Raw genomic sequence first — 23,367 nt, forward strand, 5'->3', positions numbered from 1 at the left:
CTCGAGCCCCGCCCCGAACGTGCCCGGCCCCGCCCCTCACGCTGCCTGCTGCTCGCGCCGCCGCAGTCGTGTAATCGCGGAGCGCGCCCAGGGCTCTTACCTCGCGGCGCCCGCCTTCTCTAGCGCTCTGTGCTGCTAGCCACGTGGACCGACTCCGGCGCGCCGCCCTCGCGTGGTTCCAGTGGGGCGTGCAGCGCCTCCTGCGTCTCTGGGTTCACCCCTGCCTCAGCTCGGTTCCCATGGCGGCCCTGGTGTTGGAGGACGGGTCAGTGCTGCGGGGCCGGCCCTTCGGGGCCGCTGTGTCGACTGCCGGGGAAGTGGGTAAGCAAGCCCGGGCGGGCTGCCGACCGCATCCCCTCAGATGCCCTTCTACCCAACCTGCGGTGCCCAGGCCCCACCTACACACTCCCTCATCCCCATCGGTGCCACGGCCCCGGCCCTTTCACCCCTCACCACCAAGGCAGCCTCCACGAGGGTAACCTCCGCTCTGGCGGTGTTGTGAAGGGTGCCCTTGCCCGAGTCCAGCTGTGCCTCTTTTTGCAGTGTTTCAAACCGGCATGGTCGGCTACCCCGAAGCTCTCACTGACCCTTCCTACAAAGCACAAATCTTAGTGCTGACATATCCTCTGATCGGCAACTATGGCATCCCCCCAGATGAAGTGGATGAGTTCGGCCTCCGAAAGGTAGCCACGCCCAATCCTTTCTCTTTACATTTCTTTTCAAATCTGTAGTTGTTAACTGTTGGTGAAGTGACGACATTGACACCCTGCTAGGCATCCTGGAAAGAACAAAGATACCCTTCGAAGCGGTAAATACTAAGACAACTGTAGGCAGGGGTTGTTAAGTACCTGGAGAAGCGCAGAGTGCAATATTTTGTCTGTAGTGAAGGCATGGATCCAGGAAAGTGGCAAAGGGTTTGGGAGAACAGTTGTCCAAATAGCTAGGAATGCAGAAATAAAAGTCCTGCAGATAGGATGTAGTGAGTGTGGAGGGCTTGAAGCCAAACCAATTTGAGCTTAATTTTTTAAGGAACCAGCAAAAGATTTATAACAGTAGAATCATGTGAGGAGAGCTGGGCTCCGGCATTACATAAATTAGTAGGAGATTGGAAAGGGTCATGCCTTTCTGGGTGACAGTGGGTACTAGTTTACCTACAAAACCAGTGACATTGATTATTATCCTTTAGACTTCTTACATTGCCTTTTCTCATTTTCTACTTTTCAAGTGTTTTTATTCTAAATTATAAAATTGAGTCTCCTGCTAGAGTGAGATTTCCCTGGTCTTTCTCCTTGGAATTTGGAAACTAAGTTGCCCTCTGAGAGTTCAAGTAAAAAAAAAAAAAAAAAGAACCAACACATAGCAGTTAGGTAATAGTGGAAGTCACCATAGCCTAGATTCATTATTCCTCAAAACTTACTTTGGCCTGATTCTAGGCTTGCTGAGCCTTTGATTCTTGATTTGCTCTCCTGGCAAAAGGGAGCACTGAATAAGAGATACTCTCATTGTTATTCCTGAAAAGAACCCTTCTTCATTATAAACCTTTAAACACACTGCATTCTAGTTTATAATGCAATATCTTGTGAATTTGGTTAACATATGTTAGTCATCAGCTTTATCAGCTGTGGACACACCGACAAAATTGAGTTTATAAAACTGCAAAATTGAGATCCTGATAGGGTCAGTGGAAGTGAGGCCTCCTAAAACCTTAGCCCAACACTGATACTTTTGTGGCATGTGTGCTGTGAATGGACTTGCACATGTGTGGATTAAATCCATCTTCCTTTAAAATGATAATCCCTAATAAAGTGGGAAAAGAATATGATATGTCTAGTATTGTACTGTGTAACTTATTACTATTTTTATCACACTATATAATTAACATTTATTTATATGTTGTTTCTGGCTCCCTAAGTCAGAAATTAACATCATGAAGTTAGGAACCTCTTCTTTTTGTACTCCTTGCTTTTCCCCAGCATCTATTAAAATGCTTGCACATAGTGAACATTTAGTAAATGTTTGTTAACTGATACTGTGTGGTCAGTCACAAATACGTATTCACAATACAATGTAAATGGCAAGAAGGGAAGGTGGTAGGTGAAATCTTAGAAGGAGGCATAAGCTATAGTGGGTGAATGGGAATTCCTTCACAGAAAAGAGGATTTGTGAACTCAATTTTGGATAAGGGAAAAGCAAATTGTCATTTTCAGCAATCAGGTATGCTGAGCCTGTATATTCAGTATTTTCTATAGTGCACAGCAAAGTTGGTAAAGGAACTATCTGTGCAAAAGCATAAAATACTAGGTATATTGAAGGAATGACAGGTCAGCTAGTGTGGTCAAGTAGAAGGTCTATGGCCAGACAGTGGGGGCAAATGCTGTCGGGAGATAGTTAGCCTCAAGCTCTTCACCTTCTCCTCTTTTCATCTATAGTGGTTCGAATCCTCGGAGATCCATGTGGCAGGACTGGTGGTGGGAGAGTGCTGCCCCACACCTAGCCACTGGAGCGCCACCTGCACCCTGCATGAGTGGCTGCAGCAGCATGGCATTCCTGGCCTGCAAGGTATGGTGACAGGCCACTGGTGTGTCACAACAGAGCACAGTATGCCTAGATGGAAAGAATCAGAAGGTTTCTGAAGTCTTTCAGAACCAAGGTCTAAGGTGACAGAAAGTGTCTAAAGTTTAGATTGGCATTTGGGGCTTGGGGAAGAAACTGAGCTATCACTCAAATGGAAAATTTCCATTATACAAAGGAAAGAATAGTATAATGAATTCCATAATCATCCACTCAAGACTGATCTTATTTCATCACCACTGTTACCATCCCTCAGTTATTTTAAAGCAAATCTCAAATATCATATCACTTTTTTAAAACTTACACACACATATTTTAGTTGTAGGTGGACACAATACCTATATTTTATTTTTATGTGGTGCTGAGGATTGAACTCAGTGCCTCATGTGTGCTAGGCAAGTGCTCTACCACTGAGCTACAACCCCAGTCCTCGAACATCATATCATTTCATCTACAGTAGTTTAATGTCTAAGAGAAAGAAATTTTTTTAAAAAGTGACTAATGCTGTTATATATTTTAAAAATTCATTCCTTATATACAGATAATGTTGAAAATTTCCTCAGTTACCTAATTTCTTTTAAATATTTGTTTATTTGAATTTGGCTCTAAACAAAGTTCATATGCTGCGTTTGGTTGCTATTACTTAAATGTAATCTATGGACCTTTAACCTATTTGAGGAAAACAGGTCATTTTTCCCTAGGAATATCCCATAGTTTGTTGGCTATATTCCTATAGTGAAAGTTAGCATGTCCTTTTTCCTTGTGGAATTAACTTTCTGTAATTGGATTGATCTAGAATTGTGATTCAATTCAGATGTGATATTCAGGGCACAAATACTTCATGGTAGTGTCCTTTGATCAGGAGTTTTTTGTGTTGTTGTTGTTGTTTTTTAATGTAAATGGACACAATACCTTTATTTATTTTTATGTGGTACTGAGGTGCTAAGCAGGCATCCTACCACTGAGCTACAACCCAGCTGTTTGACCAGGATTTTGATGCCCATAAAATAGTGGTGTGTGACTTAGATCTCTGGAATGAAAGTGCTCCCTTAGTTGGGGGAGTGTGATCTCTGAGACTATGCTATTTTTACAGGAGTGGACACTCGGGAGCTGACTAAGAAGTTGCGGGAACAAGGGTCTCTGCTTGGGAAGTTGATCCAGGATGGGACTGAGCCTTCAGCCCTGCAATTCTTGGACCCCAATGCCCGGCCCCTGGTGCCAGAGGTCTCCATTAAGGTACAAAGGGACAGCAGAATTTTGTAAGTGGAAGCATGTTGGTTATTTTCTGCCTACAACTGGGATAAATATGTGAGGGTGAATCAGGGGGCCTCAAAGTAGGGGTTGGTGGGGGCATATCTTATACCTACTGATCATAGCAGCCAACTGTTGTTGCTCTTTATTCCTTAGACTCCGCAGATATTCAATGCAGGGGGCACCCCTCGAATCCTTGCTTTGGACTGTGGCCTCAAATATAATCAGATTCGATGTCTTTGCCAGCGTGGGGCTGAGGTCACTGTGGTTCCCTGGGACCATAAATTAGACAGCCAACGTGAGTAGCTGCGGCCTGCCCAGGGCTTCAGACCAGGAGCTTGGGTGGAAGATCAATCCATCAGTCTAGTTGCTAGGAGCAACTTTTACTCCTGTAAAAATAGCATAGTCTCAATGAAAAAGAGGAGGCACCAGGGCTTCTGTTCATATGATAAGAGCTGTGGTTTGTCTCTTCTGGTTGAAATCCTATGTTCAATGATATCTTTTCTGCCCACTGCAGAGTATGATGGTCTTTTCCTAAGCAATGGCCCTGGTGATCCTGCCTCCTATCCCAGTGTGGTAGCCACACTGAGCCGTGTCTTATCTGAGCCTAATCCCCGACCTGTGTTTGGGATCTGCCTGGGACACCAACTGTTGGCCTTAGCCATTGGGGCTAAGACCTACAAGATGAGGTGAGACTTGTGAGAAGAGGAAGGTGACACACTTGTAACATGAGGGGGGCGTGGGGTACATTGGGGACTGGAAGAGAGAGAGTATTAGTGTATGAACAAGAGTGGGGCTAGCAAGTAATGAGGGCCAGGAGAGCTAGGTTTGGCACAGAAGGAAAGAGAGTGAAAGGGGCCTCTGACTTGACATGCTTCTATCTCCAGATATGGGAATCGAGGCCATAACCAGCCCTGCTTGTTGGTGGGCTCTGGACGCTGCTTTCTGACATCCCAGAACCATGGGTTTGCTGTGGAAACAGACTCCCTGCCCGTAGGCTGGGCTCCTCTCTTCACCAATGCCAATGATGGTTCTAATGAAGGCATTGTACACGACAACCTGCCATTCTTCAGGTGAGCCTGTATAGTCTTGCCAGGGTAACTGGCAAGTGTGTGGCTTTGAAGCCCTAGGGTCTTAGAAGATGAGGAAAGTAAAGCCCAGCAGTAGAACTGAGTCCCCTCTATCCACTACCCACCTCTGAGGCTGCTGATGTCATGCCAGTGATAAAGCATCCAATCTCTTCAACAGTGTCCAGTTTCACCCAGAGCACCAAGCCGGTCCTTCAGATATGGAATTACTTTTTGATATCTTTCTGGAAACTGTGAAAGAGGCTGCAGCTGGCAACTCTGGAGGCCAGACAGGTAAGCACTCTGAGTAGAATTGGATTGTGGACCTAAACATAAGATCAACATGCCCCAGAAATACTTGTTGGAGTTTGGGAGTGGTGGGAAGATAAGCAAGCTCAGACAGTTTGTCACCTCTGTTAGGAACTCCAGAGTCATGAGTCCTGGGTTCTGGTGGTCCTCTCTCTGTCATTAGATACATGATTTGTTCTGAACTCTTCTGAAAGTGAAGGGACTAATCCAGATGGTGTCTTGGGTCCCACTTAGCTGTGCCATTCCTTGACTTTATTTGTTTCTACAGTTCGAGAACGGCTGGCCGAGCGCCTCTGTCCAGCTGGGCTTCCTGCCCCTGGCTCTGGTCTTCCACCACCACGAAAGGTTCTGATCCTAGGCTCAGGGGGCCTCTCCATTGGCCAAGCTGGGGAGTTTGACTATTCAGGCTCTCAGGTAAGTCATAGTCATCTGCACCCTTCAGTGTATGTGACCTGCAAATGTGAGTAGAGTCTTAAGGACTGAAGTAATGTTAATTATAGGAGGTAGTCTGAGGATATACAGAAAGAAGGAGGTGGTGAAGGACAGAAACCAGTTATAAGGGAACTAAGATTATAAGGAGGGGAAGAAGAAGAATAGAAATGCTGGCCAAAGACTGTTTCAAGACTTGCTTCTATAATAGAAGCTGATGGGTCATTCTTGTCCTCTTAGGCAATTAAGGCCCTGAAGGAAGAGAACATCCAGACATTGCTGATCAACCCCAACATTGCCACAGTGCAGACCTCTCAGGGACTGGCCGACAAGGTCTATTTTCTTCCCATAACTCCTCACTATGTAACCCAGGTATGATGGGGGTAAGACTGGACTGAGGTGGGGACTCTTGGTGGATGGGGGGTTTTATGGTCACTCTGGGTTCCTAAGCTGCTTTGAGTCACTCTCTACCCCTAAGGTCTAAAGGCCTATGACTCCTCTTTCTTGCCTCAGGTGATACGTAATGAACGGCCAGATGGTGTGTTGCTGACTTTTGGGGGCCAGACAGCCTTGAATTGTGGTGTGGAACTGACAAAGGCTGGAGTGTTAGCTCGATATGGGGTCCGGGTCCTGGGCACACCCGTGGAGACCATTGAGCTGACTGAGGATCGACGTGCCTTTGCAGCCAGGATGGCAGAGATTGGAGAGCATGTGGCCCCCAGTGAGGCAGCAAATTCTCTTGAACAGGTTCGAGAGCTGGTTGGGTAGTAGAGTAATATAATTTTCTTTTATATCTTATTTTCTCTGGCTCTGGGCAACCTGTGGGAAGCAGAAAATAACCTATGAATTCATCTCTTCTATTCATTGCAGGCACAAGCAGCCGCTGAGCGACTGGGCTACCCTGTGCTGGTGCGTGCAGCCTTTGCCCTGGGGGGCCTAGGCTCCGGCTTTGCCTCCACTAAGGAGGAGCTCTCAGCTCTTGTGGCTCCTGCTTTTGCCCATACAAGCCAGGTGCTGGTAGACAAGTCCCTGAAGGGATGGAAGGAAATTGAGTATGAGGTGGTGAGAGACGCCTATGGCAACTGTGTGACGGTGAGTGATTGGGGAGGGAGGGTTGGCTCAGGCAGTCTGAGCTTTTGGAAGAGCAGAGACCAGGGCTGAGATCTCTGAGAGGTCTGTGTCCCTCAGCTCCAGGTTAGGCATAGCCCCAGAGATATAGCCTCCTATCTCCTGATTCCCTTGGGCAATGACATTTGTGGCATTCCCCTTCCCAGGTGTGTAATATGGAGAACTTAGACCCATTGGGCATCCACACTGGTGAGTCCATAGTGGTGGCTCCTAGCCAGACACTGAATGACAGAGAGTACCAACTCCTGCGACGGACAGCTATCAAGGTGACCCAGCACCTGGGGATTGTTGGAGAGTGCAATGTACAGTATGCCTTGAATCCAGAGTCTGAACAGGTGAGGCTGAGGCCCTGGAGCTGACATTGCATCTGTTATCTCCTCTTCTTTCTGCAGTCTTTGGGCCTCATAGTTAAGAGGTTTTCTGGCCCTGTAGACCCTGAGAGCCAGGATCAACTTTAGTAGGTTGAGCCTTAGGGAGGGCCCTTTGTTCTCTGTTCTTATGAAAAAGCTATTCTCTCTCCTTTCTGAGATCTCTTCTAGGCAGGGATTTCCTGGCTGGGTACCCAGTAACTTTTTCTCTGTTCTCCCTCATTGCAGTATTACATCATTGAAGTGAATGCCAGGCTGTCTCGCAGCTCTGCTCTGGCCAGTAAGGCCACAGGCTATCCACTAGCCTATGTGGCAGCCAAGCTAGCTTTGGGCATCCCCCTGCCTGAACTCAGGTATGAGGTAGGGGGAATCTGAGTGTTAAGAGGGGGCAGGGAGGCTGGGCACAGTGGTACACGCCTATAATCCAGTGGCTTAGGAGGCTGAGGCAGGAGGATTACAAGTTCAAAGCCAGCCTTAGCAACTTAACAAGGCCCTGAGCAATTCAGTGAGACCCGTCTCTAAATAAAATATTTTTTTTAGAAAGGGCTGGACTTGTGGGTCAAAGGGAAAAGCACCTCTGGGGTCAATCCCTGTTACCAAAAATGGGTCAGGGGAGCTGAAGAAAATATTCATGGGGCAAGGACTATGAAAAGGATATTGGTCTGGATGTATGGGTCAGAGCTATCTGGAAGCTCACCCTGTTCTGTATACTTTTCTCTGTCTGTCTGGCAACCCTACTTGCTGGTCCCCAGGAACTCTGTTACAGGGGGAACAGCAGCCTTTGAACCCAGTCTGGACTACTGTGTGGTGAAGATTCCTCGCTGGGACCTCAGCAAGTTCCTGCGTGTCAGCACAAAGATTGGGAGCTGCATGAAGAGCGTTGGTGAGAGTCATACCCTGGTCACCCCTACAAGGTCCACTAGGACCAAATGTTAGAGTTCCCTAGCCTGGCCTAAAAGTTCCCTGGTGCCTTTTTTAGCAGCAACTTAGAAATGTGGTTTCTGAGAACTCATGGGGACACTTCAAACTAAGATAGTCCTCATCAGGAGCAGGGTCAAAGTCACCTGGAAATGTGTTGGAAGGCAGACTCGGCCAGGATTCAAGCGGCAGATTGTCTCATCTGTCTTATTTAACAAATGAGGAAACTGAGGTGCCCCTGGGAGTAAAGTGACTTGGCTGAGGACCCACAAAGGAGTAGTGGGCAGAACCAAAGGTGAAAACTAGATCTGCTTCCTAGTTACATGCCCTGTGTTCAGTGCATCACCTGTCACCTGGGAGACCAGTTCATGAAACCATGGACAGCATTTCATCCTCATGGCATTTTACCCATGGCCTCATCACTAGGTTGTTAATGCCAGTGGCATTTTATTCACTGTTAGTCTAAATACTTAAATTTCAGGAGAACAATTACTGCTGTTTTCTTGTGAACTTTTCTAAATCTGAGTCAGCCCAGTTGCAGGTATTCTTAGCCTATCTCCTACCCTGGCACTCTGTGCCTCAGTCACTAAATGAAATGTTTTTTAAAATAATGTTAAGATTAGAGCAAAGGGCTGGGGCTATAGCTCAGTGGTAGAGCACCTGACTTGCACGTGTGAGGCAATGGGTTCCATCCTCAGCACCACATAAAAAAACAAATAAGTAAATAAAGATATGTTTAAAAAAAAAAAAAAAGATTAGAACAAGCCATGAGAGATCTTAATTATAATAGGATGCTTTATCAATGAGTATGAATGGGTGTAACAGTCATTCACCACCCAGTAGTGGAGTTTAGTTGCCTTAAACTGTTCTCTAAAACATTTCAACCAAGACAAGAGTATGTATGTATGAGACCAAGTGTCACCAGCTCAGTAAATAAGAGCATTTCATTGTGCTCCAGACTTCCATTTAGAGCACTAGTGGCCTTTAAACAAGTCTGGGCTCAGATATTATTTCAGAATTTTTAGAAATCCTACAAGACTGCCAAGTTGTTCCTTCTGGAGATGAGTTTCTGTTAAATGAAAATTATAATAAACATGGGAATGAAGCCATAATTAAATTATGGCTAAGAGAAGTAAATTGAAAATAGGACAATTTCCTAGCTGAAATTATGTAATAAGTGTTTTACATCTATTCAAGTATTCTTAGAATGTATTCTTTGGTAACTTTTTTATAGGATTTATTGTACAAGTAAGATGCATGAATCCTTGAAAAATGAAAGATTATTTAACCAGAAAAAAAAAATCATCTGTGATCTTGTCAGAGTTGGATTAATTTGGATATATATACACATCCAAATTTATGTGTGTGTGTGTCTGTCTCCAAGTTATATAATTTCAGAAATTTTGTAGGTATTCCTGTATGAATGTGTGAAGTTTAACAAATTCCAAAATAAAAAGTTCTGTAACCACAGTACATAGGAATTAAAATCTTATTCCACATGTCTATAATCCTATCAGCTCGGAGACTGAGAAGAAGATCACAAGTTCAAAGCCAGCCTCAGCAATTTAGTGAGGCCCTAAGCAACTCAGTCAACTCAGTGAGACCCTATCTCAAAATAAAATATTAAAAAGGGCTAAGGATATGACTCAGTAGTTAAGCACTCCTGGGTTCAATCCCCATTACAAAAAAAAGAAAAGAAATTCTACTTCATTTGCACCACTATCAGCATCTTAGTGTTTTAAAATTTTGTGGAGAGGTGGTACCAAGGTTCAAACGCAAGGGCACTTGGCCACTGAGCCACGTCCCAACCCCCTTTTATATTTTATTTAGAGTTAGGGTCTTATTAAGTTGCTTGGCACTTCACTTTTGCTGAGGCTGGCTTTGAACTCAAAATTCTCCTGCCTCAGCTTCCCAAGCCACTGGAATTACAGGTGTGTGCCACTGCAACTGGCAAACTTTTTAAGAAACATAAATATTAGGATTGTAAACCAGGTGCAATTGCACATGCCTGTAATCCCAGTGGCTTGAAAGGCGGAGGCAGGAGGAACCCAGTTTGAGGCCAATTTTGGCAACTAAGCAAGATCCTGTCTCAAAAAATAAAAAGGGGTAGGATGTAGCTCAGTGATAGATCACCCCTGAGCTCAGTCCTCAATAGTGAAAAGAAAAGAAAGAAAAAAATGATAAGAGGGCATGAGCAGAACTGAGGAAACCATAAGCAGACCTGGGGAGAAAAAGTTTCCTTTCACTAGTTAATAGAAATCTAGTTCAAAAGAGATATTCTTTTTTATTTAATGAGCAAAAACCAACTAAAATAATTATGTCCACTTTTCAGAAGCTTGGTTAAACTCTATTGTAAAGTACAAACTTTTATAAAGTAATTAGTATTTACCAAGGGCCTTTACCCCTTACCCTTGCACTTCTCGAAGTTTTTTAAAAGAAGCTAATCCAAAACGTCTCAGCCTCATTTGTAACAATCAGCACTTAAAAGCTAAATGTCCATCGATAAGTTGGCAGTTAAATTATGGCAAATCACACAGAAGTTAGGTGTCTGTGAGGTCACACAGCTATGTGGGAAAATATTTATGAGAAAAAAAGGGTGGGCATTATGTATGTACTATAATCGTGTATAAAATATACATATGAAAAAAGTCCAGGAGGAAAAACTCTAGAATACTTTTTAAAATGTAACTGTCTCTAGAGGGATTCAAATAGTAATGATGTCATCTTCCTGTTACCCAAACCTTTTAAAGGTCTAAAGGTTGAGGCAGATTCCAGATGGTGTCATTACAGTATAAATAAAACAAGCCGAATAACTGGGCAGCCGACAGTGGTTCAGGCCAGTGGGATAAACTATGACATGTTGCAGTATCTACATGCCCATTTTAGGCATATCAATTCCATATTTACTCATAAGCACAAAGCTCATCCATGAAAATGGCAGGAAGAAAAGATGAAAGTTTTGAAGTTTCTTAATAGTGAAATATCATGAATCCCACTACCCTGGGGCTTACCTTGAGAACCTCCCAGAGGTTTGACTAAACCATAAGTATGCTGGGCAGTGTCCTGCCCCTAAGCCCTCAGTTTTTTCATCTTGTTCCTCCAGGTGAAGTTATGGGCATTGGACGTTCATTTGAGGAGGCCTTCCAGAAGGCCCTGCGCATGGTGGATGAGAACTGTGTGGGCTTTGATCACACAGTGAAGCCAGTCAGCGATGTGGTAAGCAGCTTACCTCCTCAGCAACACCCTAGCATGGACTCTGCTCATTATGGGAGGATGTATTATTAGACTTGTTTTTACAGGTGAGGTTATAAAAATTGTTCATGGCAGTGAGAGGCAGAGCCAGGATTTGTATCCAGGATTTTGCAGATTCCAAGCCTATGCCATGGTGTTCAGCTTCTTTTTCGTAATACCAACTCAAGCACTCAGGCTTTCAGAGGTGCTGACATGAGTAGGTTGAGAATTTGTTTTTGATTAATTGATTGAGATAAGGTCTCTCTGTATTACCTAGACTGGTCTCAAACTTTGGGGCTCAAATGATTCTCCCCCTTACCCTCCTGAGAAACTGGCGTACACCACCACATCTGGTTGATTGGGAATACTTTTGGTTAGCATTCTAATCTCTCCTGCCTCTGCACAGTTCCATATCTCTCTGTATTCTCCCCATCAGGAGTTGGAGACGCCAACAGATAAGCGGATCTTTGTGGTGGCTGCTGCTCTATGGGCTGGTTACTCAGTGGAGCGCCTGTATGAGCTCACACGCATTGACCGCTGGTTTCTGCACCGAATGAAGAGGATTGTCACCCATGCCCAGCTGTTGGAACAACACCGTGGACAGCCTTTGCCTCCAGACCTGCTACACCAGGCCAAGTGCCTTGGCTTCTCCGACAAACAGATTGCCCTTGCCGTCCTGAGGTCAGAGATTGTGATGAGGGGCTTGGGCTGAGAAGTGTGGGCAGAGCCTTTGTACCAGGAAGGGCCCTTGGGGAGCTTTGGAGGCTCTGGCTTTTTTCCCTGGGATATTTTCCTCTTTGATCCCTGCCCTAGGAACTTACCTCTCTGTCATTCTGTATCCTACTCCCAGGGACTGAGTTTCCCACCCTTCTCCTTCAGCACAGAGTTGGCTGTTCGCAAGCTGCGTCAAGAACTAGGGATCTGCCCAGCAGTGAAACAGATTGACACAGTTGCAGCCGAATGGCCAGCTCAAACAAATTACCTGTACCTGACATACGGGGGTAAAACCCACGACCTCACCTTTCGAACATCTCATGTCCTGGTCCTGGGCTCTGGCGTCTACCGTATCGGTTCCAGCGTTGAGTTTGACTGGTGTGCTGTAGGTTGCATCCAGCAGCTCCGAAAGGTCTGAGATTTTGTGTTGCTTAATAGTTTCTCTGCTGTCTGCTCAGTTTGGGTGGTTGCCTGTCATCCCTCACCTAACCCTGACTCTTCCTGTTATTTGCTATACCTTTCTTCTGTCAGAGAGCTTTGGGTTGGGGCCTTGCTTAGTCCATCCAGTACTTGAGTCCCTTCCCCAACTCTTTGCCTGCTTCCCCCCAATGCAGCTGTGCTGTACAACTGTTTCACAGGAAGCTGAGCTGGCTGGCACTCTCCAGTGGGGGCTTTGGCTTAGTTTCTCCATGCTCTTCCTGCCTCCTAATTGCTAAGTGCATTCCCCACCCTGTGGCAGATGGGGTATAAGACCATCATGGTGAACTACAACCCAGAGACAGTCAGCACCGACTATGACATGTGCGACCGACTCTACTTTGATGAGATTTCTTTCGAGGTAAGGGGAATGAGGGCTGCCCTATACCTGGGTGGCCAGGATCAAGAAAGAATGACTGACCCAATATTCTGTGGCACTTATTGGGATTGAAGGGAGCCGTGAGCAAGAAGGCTCGGCTTCCTGACCCTCTTTGTGGCCACTGTCTATAGGTGGTGATGGACATCTATGAGCTAGAGAACCCTGAAGGTGTGATACTGTCCATGGGTGGGCAGCTGCCTAACAACATGGCCATGGCTTTGCATCGGCAGCAGTGCCGGGTGCTGGGCACCTCCCCTGAAGCCATCGACTCAGCAGAGAACCGATTTAAGTTCTCCCGGCTCCTAGACACTATTGGTATCAGCCAGCCTCAGTGGAGGGAGCTCAGTGACCTAGAGGTAGGCCGGGGTAAAGGGGCCTATAGGCTGGATGGTGTTTGTAGGTGAATGTGACCAACCCTGCTAAACTCCCTGTCCCTCTTAGTCTGCTCGCCAGTTCTGCCAGACCGTGGGGTACCCCTGTGTGGTGCGCCCCTCCTATGTTCTGAGTGGTGCTGCTATGAATGTAGCCTACACTGATGGGGACCTGGAGCGCTTCCTGAGCAGCGCAGCAGCTGTCTCTAAGGAACACCCTGTAGTCATCTCTAAGTTCATCCAGGAAGCCAAGGTGAGAAACTGCAAAGAAATCTGGGGGCAGACTCAGGGCCCTAAGGAGACTTCCCTCTGGTCCTGCAGAGTCATAGAAACAAAGGGTTGGGAAGGATGGGTCACATCTTGGGCCTGTTAAAGAAAGGGAGCATCGCCGGGCACAGGAGCACACCTGAAATCCCAGTAGCTTGGGAAGCTAAGAAAGGAGGATTGTAAGTTCAAAGCCAGCCTCAGCTACTTAGTGAAGCCCTAAGCAATTTAGCAAGGCCCTGTCTCAAAATAAATATAAAAAAAGGGATGGGGATGTGACTCAGGGGTCCCTAGGTTCAATCCCTGATACTGGGGGGAAAAAAAAAGTGGAGGGAGCATCCAACGGAAGGGGCAAGTCTAGGATGGCTCTTGCCCTACATCATACTGCCTATGTCCCCCACTAGGAGATTGACGTGGATGCTGTGGCCTGTGATGGTGTGGTGGAAGCCATTGCCATCTCTGAGCATGTGGAGAATGCAGGTGTGCATTCAGGAGATGCCACACTGGTTACCCCACCACAAGACATCACCACCAAAACTCTGGAGCGGATCAAAGCCATTGTGCATGCAGTAGGCCAGGAGCTGCAAGTCACAGGACCCTTTAATCTTCAACTCATTGCCAAGGTAATAAGGCAAAAAGAAGGGACTAAAGGGCTCTGCAGCTCCTCTGTGTTCTGTACCATCCTGTGGTGCGTCTGTGCTCACCCAAGTAGACAGGAGAACTGCAGGAAAGAGCTCAGTGTTATCAGAGTTAGTGACAGTTGTTCAGGTTCATTACTCACAGAAAGAAGAGGGGAAGAGTCAAAGTTCATACAGTAGCTTCAGAATGCTCAGCTTATGCAGGCCTGACCAGTGTTTCTCTGCCCCAGGACGACCAGCTAAAAGTTATTGAATGCAACGTGCGAGTCTCACGATCCTTCCCCTTCGTCTCCAAGACACTAGGTGTTGACCTAGTGGCCTTGGCCACACGGGTCATCATGGGGGAAAAAGTGGAACCTGTAGGGCTCATGACTGGCTCTGGAGTCGTGGGAGTAAAGGTAAGGAGGATTGAAACCCTTGAGCAGAGAGCTCAATCAGCAGATGAACTGCCACCTACTTAGGCATTGCCAGATTGTGGGGCCATAGATTGTTTTGTCCCTTTGGAGCTTACTCTCCAGGAATGGGAGGTAAAGGAAGTTGGGTCCAAAAATAGCTTTATTATGGGACAGTCAGATAAACCCACATTATCAAGGTATAAACCAAATGTGCAAGATGGTTAGATACAGAAGAAGCAACTTCCAAGAGGGCTGACCTGGGAAGGCTTAGAAGGCATTTGAACTGAGGCTCAAGGATTGTGAGGATTTTTGACTTTCAGAGTTTTTTGGGAAAATATCCCAAGATCATTGAACAGATGGAGCAGGAACAGTTAGAGAAGCTTTAGGGTGTGTGGAGCATAGCATCAGGGAAGGCCAGCATCACTGCAGGTATAATAAGGAGCAAGGACTATATTTGTCCCTCTCCAAGGGACAACCCAGCCCTCTCTTTCATCCTGCTCTCTCAGGTACCTCAATTCTCCTTCTCCCGCTTGGCTGGTGCTGACGTGGTGTTGGGCGTGGAGATGACCAGTACCGGGGAGGTGGCTGGCTTCGGGGAGAGCCGTTGTGAGGCCTACCTCAAGGCTATGCTAAGCACTGGCTTTAAGATCCCCAAGAAGAATATTCTGCTGACCATTGGCAGCTATAAGGTACCAGAATTACAGAGGGTCATCCCAGGAGTTGGAAATGGAAGACAGAGAGACATTCCCACTTCATGCCTCTGCTTGATTTCAGAACAAAAGTGAGCTGCTCCCAACTGTGCGTCTGCTTGAGAGCCTGGGCTACAGCCTCTATGCCAGCCTGGGTACAGCTGACTTCTACACCGAGCATGGTGTCAAGGTACAACTCCTACCACTACCCCATACTTCCCTCCTGTGGCCCCAGGCTTGCCTCTGTTTCTTCCTCTGCTTCTGTGATCATGTCATGTTATTAACATGTGTTTCATGTATAACAAGTAGGGTATACAGGAAAACAAAAAGGAAAAAGTGCTTTGTAGTTTTTTGCACTGTTAATATTCTGGCATATTTCTTGCCAAGGCTTACTTGTGTATGTGCCCACGAGCTCATATTGTTTATGGTCCTTGGTAACCTGTCTCATTCCACATACCTTTCCTGTCAAGAAAGATACCTTGCAAATAGCAAATAGGGATAGCCCTGATCCCCACTGGGGCTCCTTAATTTTCTCATTATGAACTCCTAGGTCAGCTCCCCTAGTTTTAGGCTGGTCTTCCTGACCCCTGCCATGTTCAGGTTGGCCCTGACCTTCACTCTGGGCCTGCAGGTGACAGCTGTGGACTGGCACTTTGAAGAGGCTGTGGATGGTGAGTGCCCACCACAGCGGAGCATCCTGGAGCAGCTGGCTGAGAATCATTTTGAGCTAGTGATTAATCTGTCCATGCGTGGGGCTGGGGGCCGGCGTCTCTCTTCTTTTGTTACCAAGGGCTACCGTACCCGGCGCCTGGCTGCTGACTTCTCTGTGCCCCTCATCATCGACATCAAGTGCACCAAACTCTTTGTGGAGGTAGCTGAAATGGGGTGCTGGGAGGGAACCTGCTTCTCCTTTGCATGACGTAGGGAGGGAATAGTGAGTACATCCTCAGTATTGGAAAAGGTCAGTGTGAAACAGCATTGCTTTGAGAATGCTTTGTGGCTACAGAGGGAGGAGCCTTGGTTTTAGGAAAGCCTGGTCCCTACCCACTACCCTTGGGTCCCCCTTCCATTAAATCAATGTTAACCATGCTTCCCACTTGCAGGCCCTAGGCCAGATTGGGCCAGCCCCACCTTTAAAAGTGCACGTTGATTGTATGACCTCCCAGAAGCTTGTGCGATTACCTGGTAAGTACATCTCTTGGGACACTTGTAGCTGGCACAGAGCCCCTTGGGGTCTAAAGGTGGCTATGGGTCCACTCTGCCCTGGACTATATATACAGTGAAGGCCTCAGAATCTGTCTCACTCTGAGCCCTTCCTTCCTTAATCCAGGATGCCCTCGACTGAGGAACTTGTATCATTTGCTTTTAATTTTCCCACTATGCCAACTCATTTATGTCCTTCCTATTTCTGAATCTCCCTCTAATATTGCTGTCCCCGTGTTTTCCCAGGACTTATTGACGTTCATGTGCACCTGCGGGAACCAGGTGGGACACACAAGGAGGATTTTGCCTCTGGCACAGCTGCTGCCCTGGCTGGTGGTGTCACCATGGTGTGTGCCATGCCTAATACCCGGCCCCCCATTGTTGATGCCCCTGCTCTGGCCCTGGCCCAGAAGGTGAGCCACTACACCCCTGCTTCCTTGAGCCCTTTGCCCTCTTCTTTCCCTGTGGGGCCAGGTGTGATGCTAGGCTGGCCTGTGGGCATGGGTGTCAGTAGCTTTCTTCTCATGTGAATCCCTTGCAGTTGGCAGAAGCTGGTGCCCGCTGTGATTTTGCCCTTTTCCTTGGAGCCTCATCTGAAAATGCAGGGACCCTGGGTACTGTGGCAGGGTCTGCAGCAGGGCTGAAGCTCTACCTCAATGAGACCTTCTCTGAGCTGCGGCTGGACAGTGTGGCCCAGTGGATGGAGGTAGGGAGTACACCTGTGGCAGAAGACCACCAAATGGTATCCCTTGGCTTGAGGACCCCAAAAGCGCTGGGCTCTGAGCAAAGAGTCAAAGGCTTTGCACTCTCCCTCATCAATTCTTTCTGCCCTCAGCACTTTGAGACCTGGCCATCCCACCTTCCCATTGTGGCTCATGCAGAGCGGCAAAGTGTCGCTGCCATCCTCATGGTGGCTCAGCTGACCCAGCGCCCAGTGCACATATGTCACGTGGCACGGAAGGAGGAGGTGAGAGTGCACCTGAGGTCCTGGTTCCCTGTTGTTTTCCCAGTAACTCTAAAAGTCAGGGTAGTCCTTGTGGGGCAGGAGAGGATGGGAGGAGGGCCTTGATCTAGCACCCTGGGTACAATTGGCCCATAATGCTCTGAGGAGAGTTGCCAGCCATGAGAACTTCAAAGGACAAACATGCGGGACCTCCTCCGGATCTCCTCTCTCTCTAGATCCTCCTGATTAAAGCTGCAAAGGCACAAGGACTGCCAGTGACCTGTGAGGTAGCACCCCACCACCTGTTCCTGAGCCGTGATGACTTGGAACGTTTGGGGCCTGGGAAGGGAGAAGTCCGGCCTAAGCTTGGCTCTCGCCAGGACGTGGAGGCCCTGTGGGAGAACATGGCTGTCATTGACTGCTTTGCTTCAGATCACGGTGAGAAGGCCCAGCCTACTCCTCCTTTGCCCAGCAGGACTTGTGTCCCAGGTCAAGCTATGGGGCAGCCCTGGCAAGAAAATGTAAGGGAGCTAGACTCTGAACTCCATAAAAACAGGATCTTGATCTGTAGGACCCCAGCCTCTAATTTACTGCCTGGTCCCTGGTAGGTGCTTGACAAATACTTGACCGAGAGAATAAGTGTGAGTCTATTGTAAATGAGAGAATACATGGGCACAGGTGTGGGAGGACGGTGTTCCCACTTCCCTGGGCTCCAATTCCCAGGGGGAAGAAAAAAAAAGCATTGAGGTTGGTAATACAAGACTAGTGGAAGTACAGCCCTGGGGTGTGAATCCCCAGGTATTGAGGTGACTCCCTGCCTCCTCAGAAGGTAACCTCTTTCTTTCTCCAGCCCCCCACACGTTGGAGGAGAAGTGTGGGCCCCAGCCTCCACCTGGCTTCCCTGGGCTAGAGACCATGCTGCCGTTGCTGCTGACAGCTGTGAGCGAGGGCCGCCTCAGTCTAGATGACCTGCTGCAGCGATTGCATCACAATCCTCGGCGGATCTTCCACCTGCCCCAACAGGAGGACACCTATGTGGAGGTGTGCGGGCGAGGGCCCCAAGCAAGTGGGGGACTCTAGCCCTGGGTCTGTTCTCTGGTATGACCTCTCCTTCTTGTAACCACACCCTCTGGGCAGGTGGATCTGGAGCATGAGTGGACAATTCCCAGCCACATGCCCTTCTCCAAGGCCCGCTGGACACCCTTTGAAGGGCAGAAAGTGAAGGGCACCATCCGCCGTGTGGTCTTGCGAGGGGAGGTTGCTTATATCGATGGGCAGGTGCGTGTGTGGCCCCTACCTGATCTCAGTAATGACCTCTGTGGTTTTCGTTTTCTTCCCTGTGCAGCACATCTACATAGTCCCACTGCCCCCTGCAGCTGACCCTGCATCAGCTGCTTGCTGATGTCCACCTTTAGAAGCCCAGTCATGGTGCTCTCTGTTCCTTTCTCATGCCCCACCCCTGCCTTCTGTCTGCAGGTGCTGGTGCCCCCGGGCTATGGACAGGATGTACGGAAGTGGCCTCAGGGGGCTGTCCCTCAGCCCCCACCTTCTGCCCCTGCCACCAGTGAGATAACCACGGTATCACACTGCTTCTGGGCTGGGGCTTGTGGGGTGCCCAAGGGTAGGACCAACAGTTTGAACATTTTCATTGGTGGTCAAGGGCTCTACACTTGACCACTAAAATGCCTCCTGCCTCTCTGTCTGCCTTCTGCAAAACAAAGTTGATTATTAGGAGGCTGCCTAATAATGTGACTTGTGAGAGTCACAAACCCACTGCTCATCCAGCCAGGGTTCTGTCTAGAACCCTGTTGTGGGGTTAACACACACCTCTAAGAAGCCAGTTTGTCACCTGTTGACAAAACACCAGAAGGATGGGGCCAAGAAGAGATGGCATGGAGAAAAATGCACACACACAAGGAACAGTTCCTGTGGGACTGTGAACTGTAGTTAGATTCATTACCTTTCAAAACACTGAGCCCATGTCACCACTCCAGACACCTGAAAGACCACGCCGAGGCATCCCAGGGCTTCCTGATGGTCGCTTCCATCTGCCACCTCGAATCCACCGAGCCTCCGACCCTGGTCTGCCAGGTAAGAGAGGGCTTCCTGTGGCACAGGAGAAAGGCCACTCTGACTAAAGTGTGTAGGGACGGGCTTCTCCTGCATTCTGTGTCCAAGATCAGGACTCAGTTGCCCAGGAACTGCTTCAGGCCCCTCCTCCCAGCATTTGCCTGCCCTTCTCTCCATACCTTTGTCCTAGTTGTTCCTCATTTGCCTAAGTAAATCACCACAGCGTGAGGTAAACCTCCCACAGTTGCTTCTCACAGCCCTTTTTTTTGTTATGGGCAGCTGTGTTCCTGCGCCCGGGAGCTGGGATCCCACAGGGCAGCAGAGTATGGGGTAAATCCTGGTTGCTGATTGGTGTGAGCCTGGCCGTCCTCTGCCTAGGATCCCTGTGCCAAGGGGGAAGGCCCTGGGAGGGCACCACTATTCCCATACAACAGAACCCCAGAGCTGCTGCACCCTCTCACCCTCCCCTAACCTGCTGTAGCTACTGTCGTGTGAGGTGGTTTAACACAGGTGCTGTGAGGCAAAGTTCCTGGGAAAATTGGTGCTCTCTAGACCACAGCTGAAAATTGGCATTGTCCTGTTGCCCTCTTTACAGCTGAGGAGCCAAAGGAGAAACCCTCTCGGAAGGCAGCTGAGCCAGGTAAGACTCCACTCTTGGCACACACTCATCTTGGGGACACTCCACTCTGGCCTGGGTAGGGGGAACCCTCTGACCAGCTTCTTCTGCCCCGTCCCTCACTGCAGAGCTGATGGGAACCCCTGATGGCACCTGCTACCCTCCACCACCAGTACCTAGACAGGCGTCACCCCAGAACCTGGGGACCCCTGGCCTGCTGCACCCCCAGACCTCACCCCTGCTGCACTCATTAGTGGGCCAACATATCCTGTCTGTCAAGCAGTTCACCAAGGATCAGGTGCCTGGGGGAGGGAGGGCAGGGACACCCAGAGCTTTGAGGATTTGGAAAGTTGGGGCCAGGACCTCCAGGGGCTGCTCAGCTCCTTTTTCTCTGACTTGGGGTTTTTCTTAGATGTCGCATCTGTTCAATGTGGCGCACACACTGCGAATGATGGTACAGAAAGAGCGGAGCCTCGACATCCTCAAGGTTGGGATCAGGGTTGTGGGCTGAGGGTCCCTGCCATTATTTGTCCTTAGCCCCCGTTGGGGATGGGATATGCAGTGGTCAGAGGGGATCTTCCTGTCCCTGCCATCAGGTTCTTTTGTGTGCCTCCAGTCCCTGCACTGTCATCAGCTCGGCCCTCGGTTCTGGGAGGGCCTGCTGCTCTAGACCTGATCTCAGCAGGTAGTTAGTTGACATGGGGACCTGAGCACTGGAGCATCAGACCACACTTGGGGTCATCTGGTCTGTGCCAAGTGGTCATGGGAGAAAGCTGTGGCCTTTCCTCCTCTGCTGAGTTATTCACACTCAGTGATGCTTTTTGGAGGCAGAATGTTTAGCTCAGAGTCACACTAGCGGTAGAAATGTCAAGACTGTGACAGGTCACAGGGGAGGTTTCGGTAAAGAAGGATCCCCTCAACTCTCTTTGATATAAACTGGAGAGGTGAGCTCTGTCCTGTTCCCCAAGATGAATGTGCACACATGCCTTCCTCATCCTCTCCCCAGGGAAAGGTCATGGCTTCCATGTTCTATGAAGTGAGCACGCGGACCAGCAGCTCTTTTGCAGCGGCCATGGCCCGACTTGGGGGTTCTATGCTCAGCTTCTCAGAAGCCACATCCTCCGTCCAGAAGGGCGAATCCCTGGTTGACTCGGTGCAGACTATGAGTTGTTATGCTGATGTCGTTGTGCTTCGGCACCCCCAGCCTGGAGCAGTGGAGGTGAGGCCAGCTGAGATGGGTTGATTAGGCTGAACCCAAGGACATGGGGTCCCTTCTGCCTCTGTTTCATGTCTTATTTGGGCCATATGGGTGAGGGGACGCAGGAAGAGAGGGCTGGATTGGGGAGGGGCCTCTGAGTTGCAGAAGGCAGGATTCTCCTTCCTCGTTCCATTCTTACAGCTGGCAGCCAAGCATTGCCGGAGGCCAGTGATCAACGCTGGAGATGGGGTTGGAGAGCATCCCACCCAGGCCCTGCTGGACATCTTCACCATCCGGGAAGAGCTAGGGACGGTGAATGGCATGACGGTGAGGGCAGTGACAGGGATTGGAGCCCTGCCAGGGGAGGTTCTGGAGAGAAAAGCAGTGGTTTCTCTAGTCCGGGCTATACTGTACCCTGGAGATAGGCTTTGAAGTGGTGGCAGTGGTCCTCAATCTGGGTCCCTCTGGTGATGGTGTTCCTCTTCTAGATCACCATGGTGGGTGACCTGAAACATGGACGCACAGTGCATTCCCTGGCCTGCCTGCTCACTCAATACCGTGTCAGCCTGCGCTACGTGGCACCTCCCAGCCTGCGTATGCCATCCAATGTGTGGGCTTTTGTGTCCTCCCGTGGCACCAAGCAGGTGAGACTCTCACAGTCCAGCAAACTTAGGGACCTGGGTTGAGTAGTCAGAACCCAGCTCTGCATTCCCCATGGCTCTGCCTTCCCCTCCAGGAAGAGTTTGAGAGCATTGAAGAGGCACTGCCTGACACTGATGTGCTCTACATGACTCGGATCCAGAAGGAGCGATTTGGCTCTACCCAGGAGTATGAAGCTGTGAGTGCCGGGCTTGAGGAAGAAACAGGGCTGGAGCTTGGGAGGGCTGGGCATGGGCTGGGGCAGGGCCATTAAGCCTCGGGTCCCTTAGTTGATGTAGCTGCATGTGGGTATGGAAGGGACACTGGAGGAGCCCAAATTGTGTCCTCTATAGCCATGAAGTGCTAACAGGGACCCCATCTGCCTTACAGTGCTTTGGCCAGTTCATCCTCACTCCCCACATCATGACTCGGGCCAAGAAGAAGATGGTGGTGATGCACCCAATGCCCCGCGTCAATGAGATAAGGTGATGTGGAATCAAAACTGGAGACTGCCTGGGGTTGGCTGTGGGAGGGGCTCTAGTCCTGAGCAGGCCTTCTGTGAGCTGCACAGTAACTCTTCTCCTTCTCTTGCAGCATGGAGGTGGACTCGGACCCCCGAGCAGCCTATTTCCGCCAGGCTGAGAATGGCATGTACATCCGCATGGCTCTGTTAGCCACTGTGCTGGGCCGTTTCTAGGCCCCAGTTTCCTTGGCCTCTTGTCTTCAGGCCTAGCTGCTGGGCAAGGAATCCCAGTGCCCCCCACGGGGGCAGCACACTTAGCAAATGTAGCTCACATTCACATATGCACACACGTGGTTACCAACTTCAGGCTCTAGACTGGAGGTCTCTGGCACAGGGTGCATCCTCAGATACCGGGACCCTATCTGCCACATCTCCATTCTTGCACCGCATATCTGTACAGTTACTTTTCTACTGACTAATAAATAGCCAAGCTGCTTCAGTTCCTGCCTCTTCATGAGTTATCACAGGCTTTAGCATTCTCTGCTAAAGCCACATTCTCTTTGTGGTAGGATGAGAGACCCACAAGTCCTGACAAACAGCAGTGCCATCTTCCTGGATGCTGGGTGAATACAGCTCACCATAAAAGTAAGGCTGTGCATTGGCGCTGGACCGATGCGGGTCATTATCTTTCAGGCCCTTACTTTTCCCTCCTGTTTTTGACCAGTCCTCTCCTTCAGTGGGTAAGGCACCCATTTCATCCTCAAAACCTCACCCTGGAGTTCTCTCACTGTTAGGAGTGCCCCTCCTTCCATCCCTGGGAGCCTCTGTCTGATGTTGGCTAGAAGGGCAGAGCCTTGGAGGCCTGAGGAACATTTGGCTGGAGACCCTGGGGTGGGGCACGGGGGTGAGGTAGCCCATGTATCTACAGGTGAAGTCTTGTGTGGAACAGCCATTGCATCCCATGCAGTTTAGTAGCATTAGAGGAGTCTCATTTCTTGTTGCAACAGACTTTTTAACTTGACACACTCTGGGCCCA

General features: G+C 49.0%; 1 protein-coding gene across 2 annotated transcripts; it reads left to right on the forward strand.

The window, feature by feature from the left end:
* The first annotated feature begins 19 nt into the window (after positions 1–19).
* Positions 20–22,830, forward strand: Cad (carbamoyl-phosphate synthetase 2, aspartate transcarbamylase, and dihydroorotase). 2 transcript variants are annotated; one of them, XM_076833990.1, is made up of 45 exons: positions 20–321; positions 544–683; positions 2,430–2,559; positions 3,665–3,807; positions 3,979–4,120; positions 4,340–4,511; positions 4,710–4,895; positions 5,071–5,183; positions 5,467–5,612; positions 5,868–5,999; positions 6,141–6,374; positions 6,498–6,719; positions 6,902–7,090; positions 7,352–7,476; positions 7,876–8,006; positions 11,145–11,257; positions 11,709–11,953; positions 12,152–12,398; positions 12,726–12,824; positions 12,974–13,198; positions 13,284–13,466; positions 13,882–14,100; positions 14,346–14,513; positions 15,017–15,199; positions 15,285–15,389; positions 15,831–16,070; positions 16,303–16,384; positions 16,649–16,815; positions 16,944–17,108; positions 17,238–17,369; positions 17,582–17,783; positions 18,196–18,386; positions 18,483–18,623; positions 18,822–18,923; positions 19,340–19,436; positions 19,695–19,745; positions 20,011–20,055; positions 20,160–20,329; positions 20,444–20,518; positions 21,038–21,250; positions 21,431–21,556; positions 21,718–21,873; positions 21,966–22,067; positions 22,259–22,353; positions 22,463–22,830. In XM_076833990.1, exons 1-45 carry the CDS (start codon positions 240–242, stop codon positions 22,563–22,565), a joined length of 6,729 nt encoding a protein of 2,242 aa, XP_076690105.1. In that variant the 5' UTR covers positions 20–239; the 3' UTR covers positions 22,566–22,830. The 2 variants fall into 2 exon arrangements, with proteins under 2 accessions (XP_076690105.1, XP_076690107.1); XM_076833992.2 differs by lacking the exon at positions 19,695–19,745.
* Positions 22,831–23,367: the final 537 nt, after the last annotated feature.

The sequence above is a fragment of the Callospermophilus lateralis genome, chromosome 14 (assembly GCF_048772815.1).
Source record: "Callospermophilus lateralis isolate mCalLat2 chromosome 14, mCalLat2.hap1, whole genome shotgun sequence".
In the NCBI taxonomy this organism is placed as follows: domain Eukaryota; kingdom Metazoa; phylum Chordata; class Mammalia; order Rodentia; family Sciuridae; genus Callospermophilus; species Callospermophilus lateralis.

What these genes read in the sequence shown, in the direction of transcription:
- Cad (XM_076833990.1), top strand. Translation starts at nt 240, where the DNA reads ATGGCGGCCCTGGTGTTGGAGGACGGGTCAGTGCTGCGGGGCCGGCCC. An exon ending in ATTGCCCTTGCCGTCCTGAG is followed by an intron (nt 11,954 to 12,151) that starts GTCAGAGATTGT and finishes CTTCTCCTTCAG; the next exon opens with CACAGAGTTGGCTGTTCGCA. An exon ending in TTGATGAGATTTCTTTCGAG is followed by an intron (nt 12,825 to 12,973) that starts GTAAGGGGAATG and finishes CACTGTCTATAG; the next exon opens with GTGGTGATGGACATCTATGA.